The sequence below is a fragment of the Hemibagrus wyckioides genome, linkage group LG12, assembly GCF_019097595.1.
Source record: "Hemibagrus wyckioides isolate EC202008001 linkage group LG12, SWU_Hwy_1.0, whole genome shotgun sequence".
Classification (NCBI taxonomy): domain Eukaryota; kingdom Metazoa; phylum Chordata; class Actinopteri; order Siluriformes; family Bagridae; genus Hemibagrus; species Hemibagrus wyckioides.
In genome coordinates this window covers 16,804,411-16,822,571 of record NC_080721.1, presented here as the reverse complement: position 1 = coordinate 16,822,571, position 18,161 = coordinate 16,804,411, and the positions used below count along the sequence as shown (strand labels likewise).

At 41.6% G+C, this 18,161-nt stretch overlaps 1 protein-coding gene across 1 annotated transcript in view; it reads left to right on the top strand.

Moving 5' to 3' along the window:
- Nucleotides 1–1,049: 1,049 nt before the first annotated feature.
- The window catches only part of LOC131362584 (interferon-induced very large GTPase 1-like), a 58,200-nt gene continuing 41,088 nt past the window's right edge, over nucleotides 1,050–18,161 (top strand). Inside the window, exon 1 of the mRNA XM_058404699.1 lies at nucleotides 1,050–1,188. Coding sequence (XP_058260682.1) covers nucleotides 1,107–1,188 — 82 coding nt within the window. The 5' untranslated portion in view covers nucleotides 1,050–1,106. The remainder of the gene's footprint in view (nucleotides 1,189–18,161) is intronic.

The following is an 18,161-nucleotide window of genomic DNA, read 5'->3' as shown; positions in this document are numbered from 1 at the left end:
TATGAGTTTTGAGAATTGAGAATACTCAAGTCATTTTATATTCAGAATTTCATGTTTATGATTAAATTGTGAAACATACACTGCCTCTGTGGTTTGTATTTAAAACTGGTTAATAAAATGCTAACAAAAACTAATGCTTCTATAGGAATTAAATAGCACTATGCAAGTGCACTTTTTATTATGCTTTTTAGAAATCAGTTCAGCAGCACATCAGTGAAATGCTATGGAAAAATGTCCTCCATATGCTATGGATGTAGTTTTAAATTAACTAGGACATAAAGGTACAATTTCTATCACTAGGGGTGAATAAATGTTTTTTAGAGGTACAAACAAGAATGTACAAAAACGTACCAAACGTACCCTGCTAGGGTACAGCTTGAGCGACAAAGCATTTGTACTCTTTTAGGTACAGTCCTGCACCTTGATTTTTCTGTGTGTACTTACCCTCAAGGTACTTACAGGTATAGGTAAAAAAGTGAAAGGATAATGTATAACTAGGTATTCTAGCACTGAGTAAAGTAAAACAAACAAACAAACAAATAAATAAATCTTTACAGGTACATAATGAAAAGTATATGTTTTAATCATAAAACAAAGCCAAAAATTTGAACCAAACTTTTCAACAAACTAAAGAAAACAAAAAAGTCTTTGATTAGAGCAACTAATGCAAGATTATGTATTAAGTAAAATTAACTGATGTTTATTTGGCTTAATAATATATAGTGTCTTATTGAACCTGTTCCATTTTACCATTTAAAAAAAATCTAAAACAGTTTGCATGCTCATAAACACTGTGAATTGTGTGTTCATGTTGTTAATTATTTATTTAAAATGGTCGTTTTCTTTGTTTGATTAGGAGCTCAGCGACGCTCGCTTTCCACTTTCAGCTCTATTACCGTGTCTGAAAGAGCAGCTGGCTGAACCGCAGTAACTGGACATCGCTGAAAGATCCACCGGAGATGTATCAGAGACATATTGAAGATCAGCAAACGCCCTGAGTAACATGTATTCTAGATGAAAACCGAGATATCACGTAGATACTTGTGCCTGGGGAAACGAATCAGGAAAATACCAGAGGTGACTAAATGGCGACATAGGCGTGTGTTATGAAGTTCCATATTATTCCGGTAAAATTTTACTTTCACTTTAGATTTCTCCAGCAGAGACACGAAATGGAGTCGGGAGAAGGTAAGGAAAATAAAATAAAATAACAAACAAGTATGTCTGTATTAAATAAGTTGTTTGTTCGTATTAAATAAGTTATTTGTGTTGAATTACGGACCTTTTCTAGTTTGCGTGTAAATAACCTTTTAAAATTTTTAGAAAATTTTAAGAAGGGGTAAGTTTACGGAAATACATCATGGAAGCATGGAAATAAATCAAGTTTTTATCCGTCAGTGAGCCAAAACACATTTTCATATTTCATATTTTTAATAATAATGATTCACATGACACAGGTTATCATTAACAGATAAATCTACACTCTCCAGTGGCACTTTATTAATTCGTATTTAGCTTTGAAAACTACTTAGCTGTAACATCTTTTCCACAACCACAGGATATGTCTTCTTACATATTTGTTTAAGAAATGAGACTCATTTCTTTGCATCAGTTAGGATTAAATAACTTCTTACCAGCTAATACATATTAACTACTGCAATAATTATTCAGTGGAAGGCTCTTACCTATTTGCTTAGTTAAATCCAGGTGGAGACTTTTTTCTTGGCCAAGCAGTGTATATTTTAGAAACACAAACAAAAAGGCTCAGCTTAACACATCTTGCTCATAATCACACTAGGCCTGGGAAACTCTAAACTTAAATTATCGTAAATCCAGACCATTACAATCTGTATGGAATTGTTATGTTGGAAAAGGAATGGATAACAAGCAGAACATGAGTCATCATATAGCATTTCCTACTTTAATTAACCCAGTCCTTCCTTTCAGAAATTTTATGTCAGATGAACATGTATACAACACAGTACCGCCTAGAGGACATGGATAGTATAGCAATGCAATAGTAAGAGGACAAACAGAAAAATAAAAACAAATAAAGATTTAGGTCTTTTCCAGTCTGTGACGTAAACAACATTTGAATTGTATTATTTATTTAACATATTACAATAATTTACAAAAATACATTATTTGTATGTCAACAAATTCTTAGTAAGAAACTATTCAGGTTATTGGCTTGTAAAACAACAATAATTATATAAAAAGATGAGAAAACTATATAGAGATTTCACTTCACTATCATTGGGTCATTTGATTCCTTAAAATATCTAGCTAGATAATTAAGTACATCTGTGATTGTGATTTTGTTTCACTGCGAATAATAATGCTAGCAATTATCATTAGTGCCATCCTCTATGTGTTATGTAATGCACGTGTAACACTTCCCAGTGTGCAGTGAAGAATTCACAACAATGGGGTGCACATTTAAAGTGTTTATTCTGCAAAACAGTAAATAAAAGTTGTAGTTGTGGCTCTCGCGGTTATCGCAAGACATCACACACCATTATTCATGAGGAAATCTCTCTCTCAAACTCACCAAGAGAGCATGGTGCCATAACCACTCCACGCAACACTGCCGCCACCTGCTGGCATACTTTGAGACTAACATTATAACACCATATTGAACTAAAAATCTATGCTCTTTTAAGGCACATGCTTAAAGTCTTGGAAGTGGACAGTAAATTTATTTTTGGTTTACATAGTCTACAAAACAACGGTGTCTCTAAAGCTCAGGATCAATTATAAATATGGGCACATGTTCAAGATTCAAGATTCAAGAAGCTTTATTGTCATTTCAACCACATATAGCTGACGCAGTACATAGTGAAATGAAACACCGTTTCTCCAGGACCTGGTGCTACATAAACATACAACATAGAGTTCAAACACAAAAAACAAGAACACAGAGCTAGGGCAGGAGTTTGTCTTAACCAGTGGCGGACCGTCAGGGTCAGTAAGTCCTTCTCTGCTGGCCTAAACAGCAGTGATCTGAATCACTGACTTGCATTTTAATATATTTAATATATTTTTCCATGAATGAGTATTAAATTATTCCCAATAGTCTATTCTCTACATTTCATAGCTTTTCTCTTGGTTGTGCTGCTTCCAGTAGTGTATATTTATGATGAGTATTTATCCAATCATATTTCAGACAGTGGCTGACATCATGTGTCGCCCAGAGGCCTGCAGAATTAAAAGTGCAGGCACCCATAGATTAAAATAAACGGCAATGAAACTGATCCATTAACCAATCAGATTTCAAGTTGGCATCACTGGAGCCATCTACTTTGATTGCATAATTGGAGTATTGGAGTCAGAGGCAGCGACCCGCCCACATACAGTGTTTCTGTATTCATTCCATCTCATTTCGGATGCTGCGTCCTCCGGAGATTGCAGTTTGCTGCATACGGCATGAAGAATGTCTTTTTGAGAAAAGTAACTGTAATAAAACAGACTATTCCTTGTGAGGTGTGAAATACTGTAGAATAATTTCTTTTTTACTTTGTTATTTAACGGTTGATTAGTATCTATTGCTGAGGCTTCCAGGGGCGATTCTGGAATTTTCATTTAAGTGGGGCTCAGCCCCCAATGAGGGTATAATAGTAAAATAAATAAATAAATAAATAAAATAAAGGTTTGACTAACAGGGTAGGATGGTAAACTTATTGCAGCATTCCACTGTATTGCACAGATGTATCTAACATTTGAGTACTGAACAAGCCAAATACGAGTCTTCCTGATCTCACACACACACACACTCACTCACACACACACACACACTTGTCCTCTGATCCTCGCTCTGCGACGCCGCAGTCTATGACATTTGAAATTTAAAGGGGACTGAGGAGATCACCAATTTGTGTAGAGTTTATGGAGAACCGCAGAATTTTAGGAGGGCTGAGTAGAAAATGTCAGGGGGTCATAATGAAGCTATAGAGGTGGATTAATTCAGGAAGGACACCAGTGAAGGCCTAGGTCTGAGACAGTGAGTTTTATACAGTTCAGTCCTGAGTGTGTGTGTGTGTGTATGTGAGAGAGAGAGAGAGAGAGAGAGAGAGAGATTTGTACAGTTCAGTCCAGTGTGTGTGTGTGTTTGTGTGTGAGAGAGTTATGTACAGTTCAGTTCTGGGTGGTGAGGAGCCTGATGACTCGAGGAAAGAAACTGTTACACAGTCTGGTTGTGAGGGCCTGAATGCTCCGGTACCTCTTTCCAGAAGGCAGGAGAGTGAAGAGATGTTGATTGTCATGTTTGTATTACTTGAAGAACACATGACAGCTACCCACACAATCATAAATTAGAATAATATTATTTCATAGAGCAACAACCATTTGTACAGTTTAGAAATTACATGAGACCAAATAGTTTTCTATTCTTTTTTTCACCATACAAGTTACTAGTATTTAGACCTTTGGATGCAATGCATTTGTGATGAGGCCCAGGATGGTTGTATTATCAGCAAATTGAGTAAAATTATGTTTGAGCTGTTCTTGGCAACACAGTCATGCATCATCAGGGAGTACAGGAGGGGAGAAGAGTAGACATTTGACAATGGAGTTGCTGATTCTTACTACTTGGCACCTGCCCTTCAGGGAATTGGGAAGGGAGAAGTGCAACTTATTCATCCAGTTTGATCCAATTGGATGAATGTGAGCAGATAATATAGAAATCATGGCATATACTAGCAATTACACATTTATGTTTAAATTCACAGGCTTCAATGTTCATTGTTTTGATCTTCAAAAATAAACACTAATCTAGTGAATAATCTTGAAACAGAAAACATCATCTTACACAAACTCATGGAAAGTGGTTGATGAACATTTTTCTCTCTCACACACCCACACTTACGCACACAGTCTAGGTGCAGTGACTGGTATACATGCTAAGGGGTAGTGTTAGTACAGTGGCAACATGTGTTGTGAATGTAGCCTAAATTAACAGTTATAACAAACAAAAAAAACACTTTGCCTCAGATATTTTATCTAGCAAAGACTTGATCACATACCCAAGAAGTCAAGTATTTCTGGGTGCTGTCTCATTCCACAATGGCCACTAAGTCACTGCCCCTGTTCAACAGGCATTAACATACATCTAGTATAATGTGATCACAAGTGGTTGCTGCAAAGTACAGGTATGAATAGGGCCAAATGTGTCTCAAAGACACATTGTGGTCTGATCCCACATTCAGAAGTGCTCAGTGACATATGACTTAATTTAATTTTATTTTATCTGTAAGGCACTTCCAACAGTAGATAATGTCACAAAGCAACTTTACAAGAACAAAAAATATGAAAAAAAAATGTATTTATACTTACCCCTGATAAGCAAGCCAGAGGTGTTGCCAGTGGTGCCTTCTCAGGAAAATTTGCAGCCATCTGCACAGTCTTTTCTAGCACGTTATTCCCCTGGAGGGGGGACCCCTCCCTGGAGTCCCCTTTGCAGCACTGGCATATGCTATTTAAACCTCAGGGTTTTGTCAGTCTATGTAGGAGCATAGTCTGTGCTATGTATTAAAGTGGTATTATCTCTGAGAACTAATTTCCATATATTTTTCCAGACCCTGCGTATTTCTAAAATTTTTAGCATAGGATTTTATGGAGATTTATGCCTAGAATACATTTTGCCTTGGTTGAGAGAGTGACTTTCCTTGCTGGACCAATAAATTAACCATGACAAGTCTGCCCCTCAAACTTTGTCTTTTAAGCATGTATTTTTGGCTGGAGATTCAGCTTACACAGATATTATTCTGTCCCATTACCATGAGCGTGGGCTAAAGCTCCTAGGTGGCTCACTGCACTGTTTCTACAGGCATTTTCCTGCAATTTCTTGTCCCAGCAGATAACGTAGCAGTTAGAGCATGTGCATGAGCTTTGATTTGTGCACTGCTCTTGACATCATTATTGAGGTCACTTTTGCAAATCTCACATCAAGTGAAGTCAAGAAGCTGTTGTCACTTCAACCGCATATAGCTGATAAAGTATATAGTGGAATGGGTCAACGTTTCTCCAGGACCCTGGTGATATATATACACAACATAAAACATATAGCTACAGAACAGAAACAACAACACAGAGCTAGGACAGAAGTGCAACCAGATGCAAACAGTGCAAGACAAGGCAGTGCAAAAACAGCAGTTTTAGTTATGGGTGTTGAGGAACCATAGGTTGGGGGGGGGGGGGGGGTTGGGTGAGCTATCTGTGAGCAGATGGTGAAAGATGGCAGTGCACACAGTTTCTGCAGCTCAGTGCTCTACCAGTCGGTGCTTTGTTTGGCTTTGTGTGTACGCGTTTTATTTTATCTCATGCACATTCTGTTCGGTGAACACCATCTTCAGCCGGAGTGAGCTCCTAAGGATTGGAATTTGCTCCTAGGGCAGTGTTACAGCCGGGTTTATCCACTCGCATAATATCCCAGTGGACATAGCGAGAACCCCTGGCTCACCATGGATTACCATCCCAGCAGTGAGGCAGCGCAGAGACAGGAAGCAGAAGCGGGGCATCAGAACCGGCTCACTGGCTAGGCTAAGGAGGCAGCCATACAAACCACCGCTTCCCAGCCTATTTCTCGCGAATGCCAGATCCCTTGCAAATAAGATGTATGAACTCAGGCTACAGATTGCTACCAACAACGCGGTGAGAGATAGTTGCATACTGTTAATCACGGAATCTTGGCTTCAACCATCTATTCTGGACTTGGCTATTGAGTTAGCAGGCTACACTACACAGTGTCAGGACAGGACAGCGGACTCCAGTAAGAGCTGAGGAGGGGGGCTCTGTGTGTACATCTATAACAGCTGGTGTACAAACACAGTGACTGTAGACAGACACTACTCCACGGACTTGGAGTATGTAACTGTTAAATGCAGGCCCATTTATCTTCCGAGGGAGTTTACCGTAGTCATAATAACAGCTGTTTACATTCCACCGGACGCTAATGCTTGCTCGGCTATTGGACTTTTACATAGGAGTATTAGTAAAAAGCAGAGCATCCATCCTGACATTGTGCTCATCATTGCAGGGGAGTTTAATCACGCGGACCTGAAAGCAGCACTCTCTAGATTCCACCAGCATGTTAAGTGTGCTACTAGAGGAGCTAACACTCTGGACAAGGTCTACTCCAACGTCAAGATGGGTTGCAGGGCGAGACCACTTCCACACTTGGCCCAGTCTGACCACATGTCCCTGATTCTGATCCCCGCATATGCCTCTGCAAAATTGCTCTTACCACCAAAAAAGACATCAAAACTTGGCCTGATGGTGCCTCTCAGCAGCTGCAGGACTGCTTCAACAGGACCAACTGGGACGTGTTTGAACATCAGGACCTGGGAGTGTCCACAGACAGTGTGCTGTGCTACATAAAGAACTGTATAGACACTGTCACAGTGGACAAACGCATCCAGGTTTATTCCAACCAGAAGCCCTGGATGACCCGGGAGGTCAAGCAGCTGCTCAGAGAGAGAAACACTGCTTTCAGGTCTGGAAATCGGGAGCAATACATCGCTGCCCGAGCTAACTTGAAGAGAAGCATCAGAAAGGCCAAGCTGGATTATAGGAGGAAGATTGAGGACCATCTGGACAGCAACAACAGCAGGCAGGTGTGGCAGGGAGTCCAGCATCTTGTCAATTTCAGGACCAACCCTGGAGCTGCTGATGGTGACACCACACTGGCAGAGGAGCTAAACCTCTTCTTTGCATGTTTTGAGGTGGAGCCACCAAAGACAGCCATGTCACACCTCAAGGCCCTCAGCAGCTTAACCCTCATAGTCGAAGAGAGTGAGGTTAGGCGTACGCTGAGGTCTGTGAACCCAAGGAAGGCTGCTGGACCGGATGGCATCCCTGGCCGGATGCTGAAAGACTGTGCGGATCAGCTGGCTGGAATCTTCACCAAGATCTTCAACCAGTCATTGGCCCTGTCCACTGTCCCACCATGTCTGAAATCCTCCACCATAGTCCCACTGCCAAAGAAATCTCAAATCTCAAGCCTGAGTGACTACCGGCCAGTTGCACTCATCAGTGGTGATGAAGTGCTTCGAAAAAACTGGTCCAGAGTCACATTACATCACTCCGGCCACCAAGTTTTGACACTCACCAGTTTGCCTACAGTGGTTTTCACACATGGAGAAGCAGGGGAGCTATGTCCGGATGCTCTTTGTGGATTATAGCTTGGTGTTTAACACCATTCTTCCCGACAAAAAACTGGTGGACAAACTTGAGGACTTGGGGCTTCCACACTCCACCTGCATGTAGATTAACAGCTTTCTGTGGGATCGCAGTCAGAGGGTCAGAGTGGGCCAACACACATCTACGGCCCTCAGCCTCAGCACCAGCTCCCCACAGGGCTGTGTGCTGAGCCCCCTGCTCTACACTCTTTACACGCACGACTGCACCCCCGCTCACCATAGCAACACCATTGTGAAGTTTGCAGATGACACTATGGTGGTGGGACTCATATGGGGGGGGGTGTGAGTCAACTTATAGGGACGAGGTGGAGCAGCTCTTATGGTGGTGTAAGAAGAACAACCTGTGCCTCAACACCACAAAGACCAAGGAGCTGATCATTGACTGCAGGAGGAAGAAAACACATTACTCCACTTTCCATCAGTGGGGACTGTGTAGAGAGGGTAGCTGACTTCCGGTTCCTGGGATTCCAGATAGAAGAGGGCCTGACTTGGAGCACAAACACCTCTGAGCTGCTGAAAAAGGCCCAGCAGAGACTACTTCCTTAGGGCGCTGAGAAAGAACAATGTCACTCAGAGACTACTGGTGTCCTTCTATCGGTGCTCCATAGAGAGCATCATAACCTACTGCATTGGCATGGTTCACCAGCTGCACAGTGGCTCAGAGGAAAGAGCTCCAGAGGGTCATAAACATGGTCCAGAAGATTGTCGGCTGCCCTCTCCCAACACTGGAAGATCTACACAGTTCACACTGTATTAAGAAAGCCCAAAGCATCCTCAAAGACACATCACACCCCGGACATGATCTGTTTGAACTGTTACCATCAGGGAGGTGACACAGGACAATCAGAGCCAGGACAAACGGACTAAAAGACAGTTTTTATCCAACAGCCATTACTGCACTCAATAATCAAAAAACACTGTTTACATTAGATGTGCAATAGACGATGATGAATAGATGATGAATGTGACTGTGTACAATTTCATACCTATTTATTTATTTTTCATATACTAATTAGTACTTTTTTTAATTGTTGAAGGTTTGAATGTATGTATGACTGCTGCACTTTTGACTGGTTGACACTTTTTTTAATTTCGTTGTACATGCAAATGGTACAATGACAATAAATATCTATTCATCTATTCTATTCTATTCTATCCACAATGCTGTTGGCTTTGCAGATGCAGTGCGTGGTGTAAATGTTTGTGATAGAGGGGAGAGAGACTCCAATGATCTTATAAGCTGTCCTCACTATCCGCTGTAGGGTCTTGCAATCTGAGATGGTGCAAGTCGCAAACCAGGCAGTGAAAAAGATACTCAGATACTCGTACTTTGACAGTCTCTCTGTAGAACTCTCCACAGGAAGTAGAGGTGCTGCTGGGCTTTCTTGGTGATGGAGCTGGTGTTGAGTGACCAGGTGAAGTTCTCTGCCTGATGAACACCAAGGAATTTGGTGCTCTTGACGATATTGACAAATTATGGACAATGACAAATTAATGGACAATGAAACTGAAACGCCTGGTTTTAGACCACAATAATTCATTAGTACGGTGTAGGGCCTCCTTTTGCGGCCAATACAACATCAATTCGTCTTGGGAATGACAGATACAAGTCCTGCACAGTGGCCAGAGGGATTTTGAGCCATTCTTCTTGCAGAATAGTGACCAGGTCACTACATGATGCTGGTGGAGGAACTCCTGAATATTCCTCCAAAATACCCCAAAGTGGCTCAATAATATTTAGATCTGGTGACTGTGCAGGCCATGGGAGATGTTCAACTTCACTTTCATGTTCATCAAACCACTCTGTCACCAGTCTTGCTGTGTGTATTGGTGCATTATCTTCCTGATACACGGCACCGCCTTCAGGATACAATGTTTGAACCATTGGGTGCACATGGTCCTCCAGAATGGTTCAGTAGTCCTTGGCAGTGACGCGCCCATCTAGCACAAGTATTGGGCCTAGGGAATGCCATGATATTGCAGCCCAAACCATCACTGATCCACCCCCATGCTTCACTCTGGGCATGCAACAGTCTGGGTGGTACGCTTCTTTGGGGCTTCTCCACACCGTAACTCTCCCGGATGTGGGAAAGACAGTGAAGGTGGACTCATCAGAGAACAATACATGTTTCACATTGTCCACAGACGTTTGGCATTGGCACGAGTGACCAAAGGTTTGGCTATAGCAGCCCGGCCATGTACATTGACCCTGTGGAGCTCCCGACGGACAGTTTTGGTGGAAACAGGAGAGTTGAGGTGCACATTTAATTCTGAAGTGAGTTGGGCAGCTGTGGTTTTGTTTTTTGGATACAATCCGGGTTAGCACCCGGACATCCCTTTCAGACAGCTTCCTCTTGCGTCCACAGTTGGAGGTGGTTCGTCCTTCTTGGTAGTATGCTGACATTACCCTGGATACTGTGGCTCTTGATACATCACAAAGACTTGCTGTCTTAGTCACAGATGTGCCAGAAAGACGTGCACCAACAATTTGTCCTCTTTTGAACTCTGATATGTCTCCCATAATGTTGTGTGCATTGCAATATTTTAAGCAAAACTGTGCTATTACTCTGCTAATTAAACCTTCACACTCTGCTCGTACTGGTGGAATGTGCAATCAATGAAGATTGGCCACCAGGCTGGTCAAATTTAGCCAAGAAACCTCCAACACTAAATTGGCCAGTGTTTCAGTTTCATTGTCCAACTCCTGTGTATGTATATATATATTGCCAAAAGTATTCGCTCACCCATCCAAATAATCATAATCAGGTGTTCCAATCACTTCCATGGCTATAGGTGTATAAAATCAAGCACCTAGGCATGCAGACTGTTTTTACAAACATTTATGAAAGAATGGGTCGCTCTCAGGAGCTCAGTGAATTCCAGCGTGAAACTGTGATAGGATGCCACCTGTGCAACAAATCCAGTCGTGAAATTTCCTCGCTCCTAAATATTCCACAGTCAACTGTCAGCTGTATTATAAGAACGTGGAAGTGTTTGGGAACGACAGCAACTCAGCCACGAAGTGGTAGGCCACGTAAACTGACGGAGCGGGGTCAGCGGATGCTGAGGCACATAGTGCGAAGAGGTCGCCAACTTTCTGCAGAGTCAATCGCTACAGACCTCCAAACTTCATGTGGCCTTCAGATTAGCTCAAGAACAGTGCGCAGAGAGCTTCATGGAATGGGTTTCCATGGCCGAGCAGCTGCATCCAAGCCATACATCACCAAGTGCAATGCAAAGCGTCGGATGCAGTGGTGTAAAGCATGCCGCCACTGGACTCTAGAGCAGTGGAGACACGATCTCTGGAGTGACGAATCGCGCTTCTCCATCTGGCAATCTGATGGACGAGTCTGGGTTTGGCGGTTGCCAGGAGAACGGTACTTGTCTGACTGCATTGTGCCAAGTGTAAAGTTTGGTGGAGGGGGGATTATAGTGTGGGGTTGTTTTTCAGGAGCTGGGCTTGGCCCCTTAGTTCCAGTGAAAGGAACTCTGAATGCTTCAGCATACCAAGACATTTTGGACAATTCCATGCTCCCAACTTTGTGGGAACAGTTTGGAGCTGGCCCCTTCCTCTTCCAACATGACTGTGCACCAGTGCACAAAGCAAGGTCCATAAAGACATGGATGACAGAGTCTGGTGTGGATGAACTTGACTGGCCTGCACAGAGTCCTGACCTCAACCCGATAGAACACCTTTGGGATGAATTAGAGCGGAGACTGAGAACCAGGCCTTCTCGTCCAACATCAGTGTGTGACCTCACAAATGTGCTTCTGGAAGAATGGTCAAAAATTCCCATAAACACACTCCTAAACCTTGTGGACAGCCTTCCCAGAAGAGTTGAAGCTGTTATAGCTGCAAAGGGTGGACCGACGTCATATTGAACCCTATGGATTAGGAATGGGATGTCACTTAATTTCATATGCGAGTCAAGGCAGGTGAGCGAATACTTTTGGCAATATAGTGTATATATATATATATATATCTATATCTATCTATCTATCTATCTATCTATCTATATATATATATATATATATATATCTCCCCTGCTCTGAAGGCGGAGCCTCACAATCAGCAGAGCACACCCTTTTGTAGTCATCCATGGCTTCTGGTTGGAGCATGTGGTTATGGTCTTGGTGGACATCACATCATCCTTCACTTGCCGATGTAGCTGGTCTCTGAAGCCGTGTAGTCCTCCAAGTTAACAGAGTTGCCATTAGTTGCAGTCTCCCTGAACATGTTCCAGTTAGGGCACTTAAAACAGAGGTGGCTCCTGCTGGCCAGGTTATAACCTGTTTCACAACTGATTTTGAGCGTCTGATGAGTGGTCTGTATGCTGGAATTAGCATAACAAAGATGTGATCGGAGTAGCCCCCTCTCATCACAAAGTCCACATGCTGATTGAATTTAGGGAGTACTGTTTTGAGATTCAAATGATTGAAATCTCCAGCGATAATAAACAGACTGTCGGGGTCAGCATTCAGTGGATTGCAGATTGCTGTGAAAGCTCCATTGTGTGAGAGATGTAGCTCTTGCAGTTCCATTCAAAGAGAGCCAAGATAGCATATATGATTGCCGTACTAACTGGTAAAACTCTTCTACCTAAGCTACAGCAGTCTGGTAGCACTGCCTGTTTCGGAACCCAGAGCCCCTCTCTGGGTGGACACTTCAGGGTGGTCTTGGAGCTTTTCTCAATTACCAATATTATCAAAAGTCTTACAGTTCAAGTCAAAAAAAAATTAAATATGCAGGAGAAACAAAGAAATAAAGTACTCCTCCAGGCGTGGCTGACAAAGAGCAACCCGTTTTATTTAGAAAAATATCACCGAAAAATGGCACTCAAATACACAGATTCATGAATCGATGCAGTCAAGAACAGCCCCCCTTCCAAAATCCCCCAGTATATGTACCTACTGATTTTCCTATGGATTGTTTTGATGTACACTACTTTTTGTCCCCTCAAAAACAACCCCACCTTTCTATGGCCTTCATACAATCTATGTGTCACAAGTACAAGTTGTTGATCTGTCTGGACTTCAGAACTTATTTAAACAAAAAAACACATTTGTTTTGACCCCTTATATTTTTATATTATCATAGGTGTTCTATTATGTGATTTATGATTTCTGACTTCCATATGTTTGTGCACTTGTTCTGGTGTGGTGCATGGTGATGGCCTGGCAATTATTTAGAATCCTGAGAAATAATTATTACCATTAATAACACTATTTAAGGAAAGGGTGCTACCCTTGTTTTACTTCAGCTTTCACTCGTTGTGAGGTGATACTGATAATATGGTAAAGGTATGGGGGTAAAATGGTTCAGTGATCTTAGTCTGGTGTTTTAAGTTAGGCCCACTAACCTAGGTTATTTATTTAATTATTTACTTTATTCTATTCTATATATATACAGTATGTGTGTTTAGGATTAGTCAGTTTATTTTAATCTATTTTAATTTAATTTTCCAATCCATGTATTTGTCTGTATTTTTCCATTTACACTTATTCAGCGTTTTTTCCCTATGTCTACATTAACATCAACCACTGCAATAATATTTTGCTTACTTCCCCTGGCATTTCAAAAACATCTTCTCCAAACACACTTACGTCTCGGCACCTGTTACCACTTTACCACCAGGAATTTTACTATTCTTCCTCTTACTTGGGTAAGCTACTTCTTATTCTATATAATTTCTGTACATTATATGTACTTTAAGTACGTTGAAATTGACCTTACGCTCTCTCTTGAACGTGCTAGATAAACCTGTTATGGTGTTCTCGTCTCTAAGCCCAAGGATTCTGAATCATCAACATGTTTTTTCGGTCTTAGTGGAGCCAGCTCCATAATATTTTTTATATTATGCTAGCTTATGCCCTTGTGTTGTTTACGCCAAAGCCAGACCATAGACGCCAGAAAGTTGGAGAATAATTCTAACGATGACTCAGCCAGTTTAGCTCATTTCTCTTTTCTGTGATTTTATAATTTTTTCCCTTATAATGAAAAGCAAAAGGTGTATGGAAAGCAAATGTTTCAAAAAATATTCCCACACCTGCTTTGATCAACTTTGATCACCCATCCAGTAGGAGGGGCCTGACCTCATCCCTCTAGATTTGTCAGGGTGCCATTCTGTAGTCAATTGTCTTTTTTCTCCTATGTGACACGCTCATGTCAGTTTCTTCTTTACAACCTCAGAAGGATTCAGCCATTTTTATCCACACAGGCTACTCAAGTGCTTGTTCACTCTCTAGTCATTTTGAGACTGGACTACTGCAACTCTCTTCCTCTGAATCCAATTCGTCCACTGGAAATGATCCAAAATACAGCTGTGCGACTTCTTGTTTAACCTGCCTAAGTTCTTCCACACCGCCCCACTGCTGCGCTTCCTGTAGCTGCATCAGATTCAAAACACTAATGTTTGTCTACAAAGCCAAGAATGGAATGGCACCTTTCTACCTCAAAACTTTCACACCTGCACCTCACTTTCTCAGATCTCCAAGCACTGCTCAACTTGTGCCACCATCTCTAAATGATAGGATATGATAAGATAAAAACAATGAGAGGATTCCAATTCTCATCTGGGTGACATTGAATAAGTGTGATTATAAATAATGTCCAGTAGCTTATGAGCAATATATATGTATGAGTAGCAACATGATTCCTAAATTAATTATAGATTTAACATAAATTCCCTCCTGCCATCAAATGTTTAATGATGAAGAACCAAGTGCAAAACTGACCATGGTAGCCACCACCATTATCTCCAAGTGTTACTATCAACAGCAGTCTCCTCTGTCTCCAGGTACTCCATGTTGGTCATTCTCAGCATAAGTAAGCACCTCCAAATGCCAAGAGTCAAATACGGGATCAAAATGGCAGGTACGAGAGAAGAAGCAGTCAGGGACACTGGGAACTCAGAAGTAGCATGTGTATCTTGACAGAAAAAGAGAGAGACAGAGAGAGAATAATAGGTATGCTTGTGATCATGTAATAGTAAAGCACAATGTACATTGTGTGCAAAGTACAGGCAGTGTAGCACTGCCACATAATGTTCACCTGTATACTGTATGTAGCTGTATGTTTAATTATTTTATAGCATGTCAATTAGTTATATCTTGTCAACATCATTCCTGTGTGTGTACTGTGCTTGCGATTTTGCAAAGCTTAATAAGAACTCTGCATCATTTTTGTTAACCCGACATGGGAGAGGGTGCTCAGCCATGTACAGGGTTCAGGATTTTGACTACAATTACTGCACTCCCTGCATAAAATGAAAGGCAGACATCAACCATGGGGAGTTAGTAAGCCACATCCTGAGCAACATCAACCCCAAGGTTGCCTACCAGTGAGGAAGGAACAGTAACCACTGTCAAATAGCTGGTCAAGGTTGGCTCCTGGGCATGGGATACTGGAAAGAAAAAGCAATACTGGCAAAAGGTGGGCAAGTTGAATCCCATGGAGAAAGGACCCAACAGGTCACCTGGAAGCTGAGGCATGTCAATTACACAACCTGTACATCCTCTACATCTTCAAAATACCACTAAAGGTTGCTGGTGAAATGAGAGCAGTTATCAGAAAGAAGTCTCTACTAAAGATGATGCACAAGAAAGCCCGCAGACAGTTTGCTGAAGACAAGCAGACTAAGGACATGGATTACTGGAACCATGTCCTGTGGTCCGATGAGACCAAGATACTTATTTGGTTCAGATGGTGTCAAGCGTGTGTGGCGGCAACCAGGTGAGGAGTACAAAGACAAGTGTGTCTTGCCTACAGTCAAGCATGGTGGTGAGAGTGTCATAGCCTGGGCCTGCATGAGTGCTGCCGGCACTGGGGAGCTGCAGTTCATTGAGGGAAGCAAGCCGTGTTTGGGTCACACGTTCTACCCCAACCAACGGTTGTGGCTAGCAACTAAAGACCAATCATTGTGGGTGGAGCCCAAGAAAGTGGTACCTAGTTATACTGGGCCCTTTAATATCCTGAGGAGGGTAAATCCTGAGGGGTACCACTTAGAACTCCACTGCACTATGAAGATCTGCCGCAATTCCTATATTTCCAGACTTTAGCCCCTCTGTGCCTCCCACTGAGCCTCCACTCCCTCCCTGTATCATAGATGGCTCTTCTGCCTTTGTTGTATCTTAGATTCTCACTGATGGTGGAGTATTAACTGCCACTATTTAGTTGACTTGGAGGAGAACAGTCCAGAGGAGCACTCATTGGTCCCAGGATGACACATCCTGTACCCAGGGCTACAAGAAACTATTTCAGGAACCGAGCTGTGGGCTTAGCAATATCTGATGCTATTCTTGCGGGAGGGGTAATGTAACATCATGGGAGCCTTCCCAGGGAAATCCACTGCCACCTGCACAGTTAAAGAACCTCAGTCCAAAACAGGTAATCAGCGCTGATGCATGGCACCTATGCATCTTAGTAACTCAACATTTTCATAACTTAACATTTTTTTTTTTACTTATACCTAGATACTGAATACAACTCTTCTGCTTACTGCACTGCTCCCAAACAAAGAGTATTTTAAAATAAACAAAAAATAAGCACAAAATAAAGCATTTTCTTAATTTTAACAGATTTTGCAATACCATGGTTTAAAAAAAAAAAACAATGACTTGAGTACAGCTCAATATATATATAAAAAAAAAAGACAATTAGCACAAAAAATAAAGCATTTTGTTGTTCAAAATATAACTATTGTTATTTAGAGTGTATATTTAAAGGAAATAACACATCACAATAACCCAAAATCATACAGCATTTGCAGAGCTTTAATAACTCAAATAAAACAATGTAAATAATTTGTAAACAAATTGTGTTAATGCTTTGGCTAAATAACATTAAGATATCAGTATTTGGCAGAATACCCCTAATTTGCAATTACAGCTTTCATGCATTTTGCTCTCCACCAGTTTTTCACATTGCTGTTGGGTAACTTCATACCACTCTTTTTGCAAAAAAGCAAACAGCTCATCTTTGCGACCACCCATCTTCCTCTTGATTACATTCCAAAGGTTTTCCATAGGGTTCAAATCTGGAGATTGGGCTGGCCATGACAGGGTCTTGATCTGGTGATCCAGACTGTTGGAAAATCCAATCCTGAGTTGAGGAACATTGTCTTACCAGAAGGAGGCAAATGTTCTAGAACAACCCTGTACTTGGCTTGATTCATGCACCCTTCACAAAGACAAATCTGTCCAATTCCAGCCTTGCTGAAGCACCCCCAGATCATCACTGATCCTGCTCCACGTTTTACAGTTGGTGCAAGACACTGTGGGTTGTAGGCCTCTCCAGGTCTCTGTCTAACCATAACATGTTGGGCAAAGCTGAAATTGGACTCATCAGAAAAGATGACCTTACTCCAGTCTGCTACAATCCAATTCCTTTGGTCTTTTGCAAACTTCAGCCTGGCTCTTCTTTGCTTCTCACTGATGAAGGGCTTTTTTCTGGCTTTGTACGACTTTAGCCCTGTGTGTAGAAGCCTGTTTCGAACTGTTCTTGCCATGCACTTCACCCCAGTCTCAGTTTGCCACTGTTGTTGAAGGTCACTTGAGGTTAGACTATGGTTCTTTATTGACATTCGAATAAGTTTGCGGTCATCTCGCTTGTTACTGTCCCGTTTTCGGCCTCTTCCAAGCTGTAGCTTTGTTGTTTCTAGTGTCTGTTGCTTGATCTTGTTTTTGTGAACTGCCATCTTTGAAATATTAAGGATAGAAGCAACTTGATGCTCACTGAGTCCTTGTGCCAGTAAAGCTAGGATTGAGCCTTTTTTTTCTTCACTTAAAAACAGTGAAACAAAGTCTTGGCATGTTCAGTGGTTATTTTTAAAATTTCCAATTACCTTTGAAAGACTTCTAGCACTTTTTTTTCTTACCATCCAACTAGTCACATTGCAAGAGGAGAGTGCTGTTTACAGCAGTGTTTTTTTGTTTTTATACTTTTACCCATTAAATAGGATTGGATTC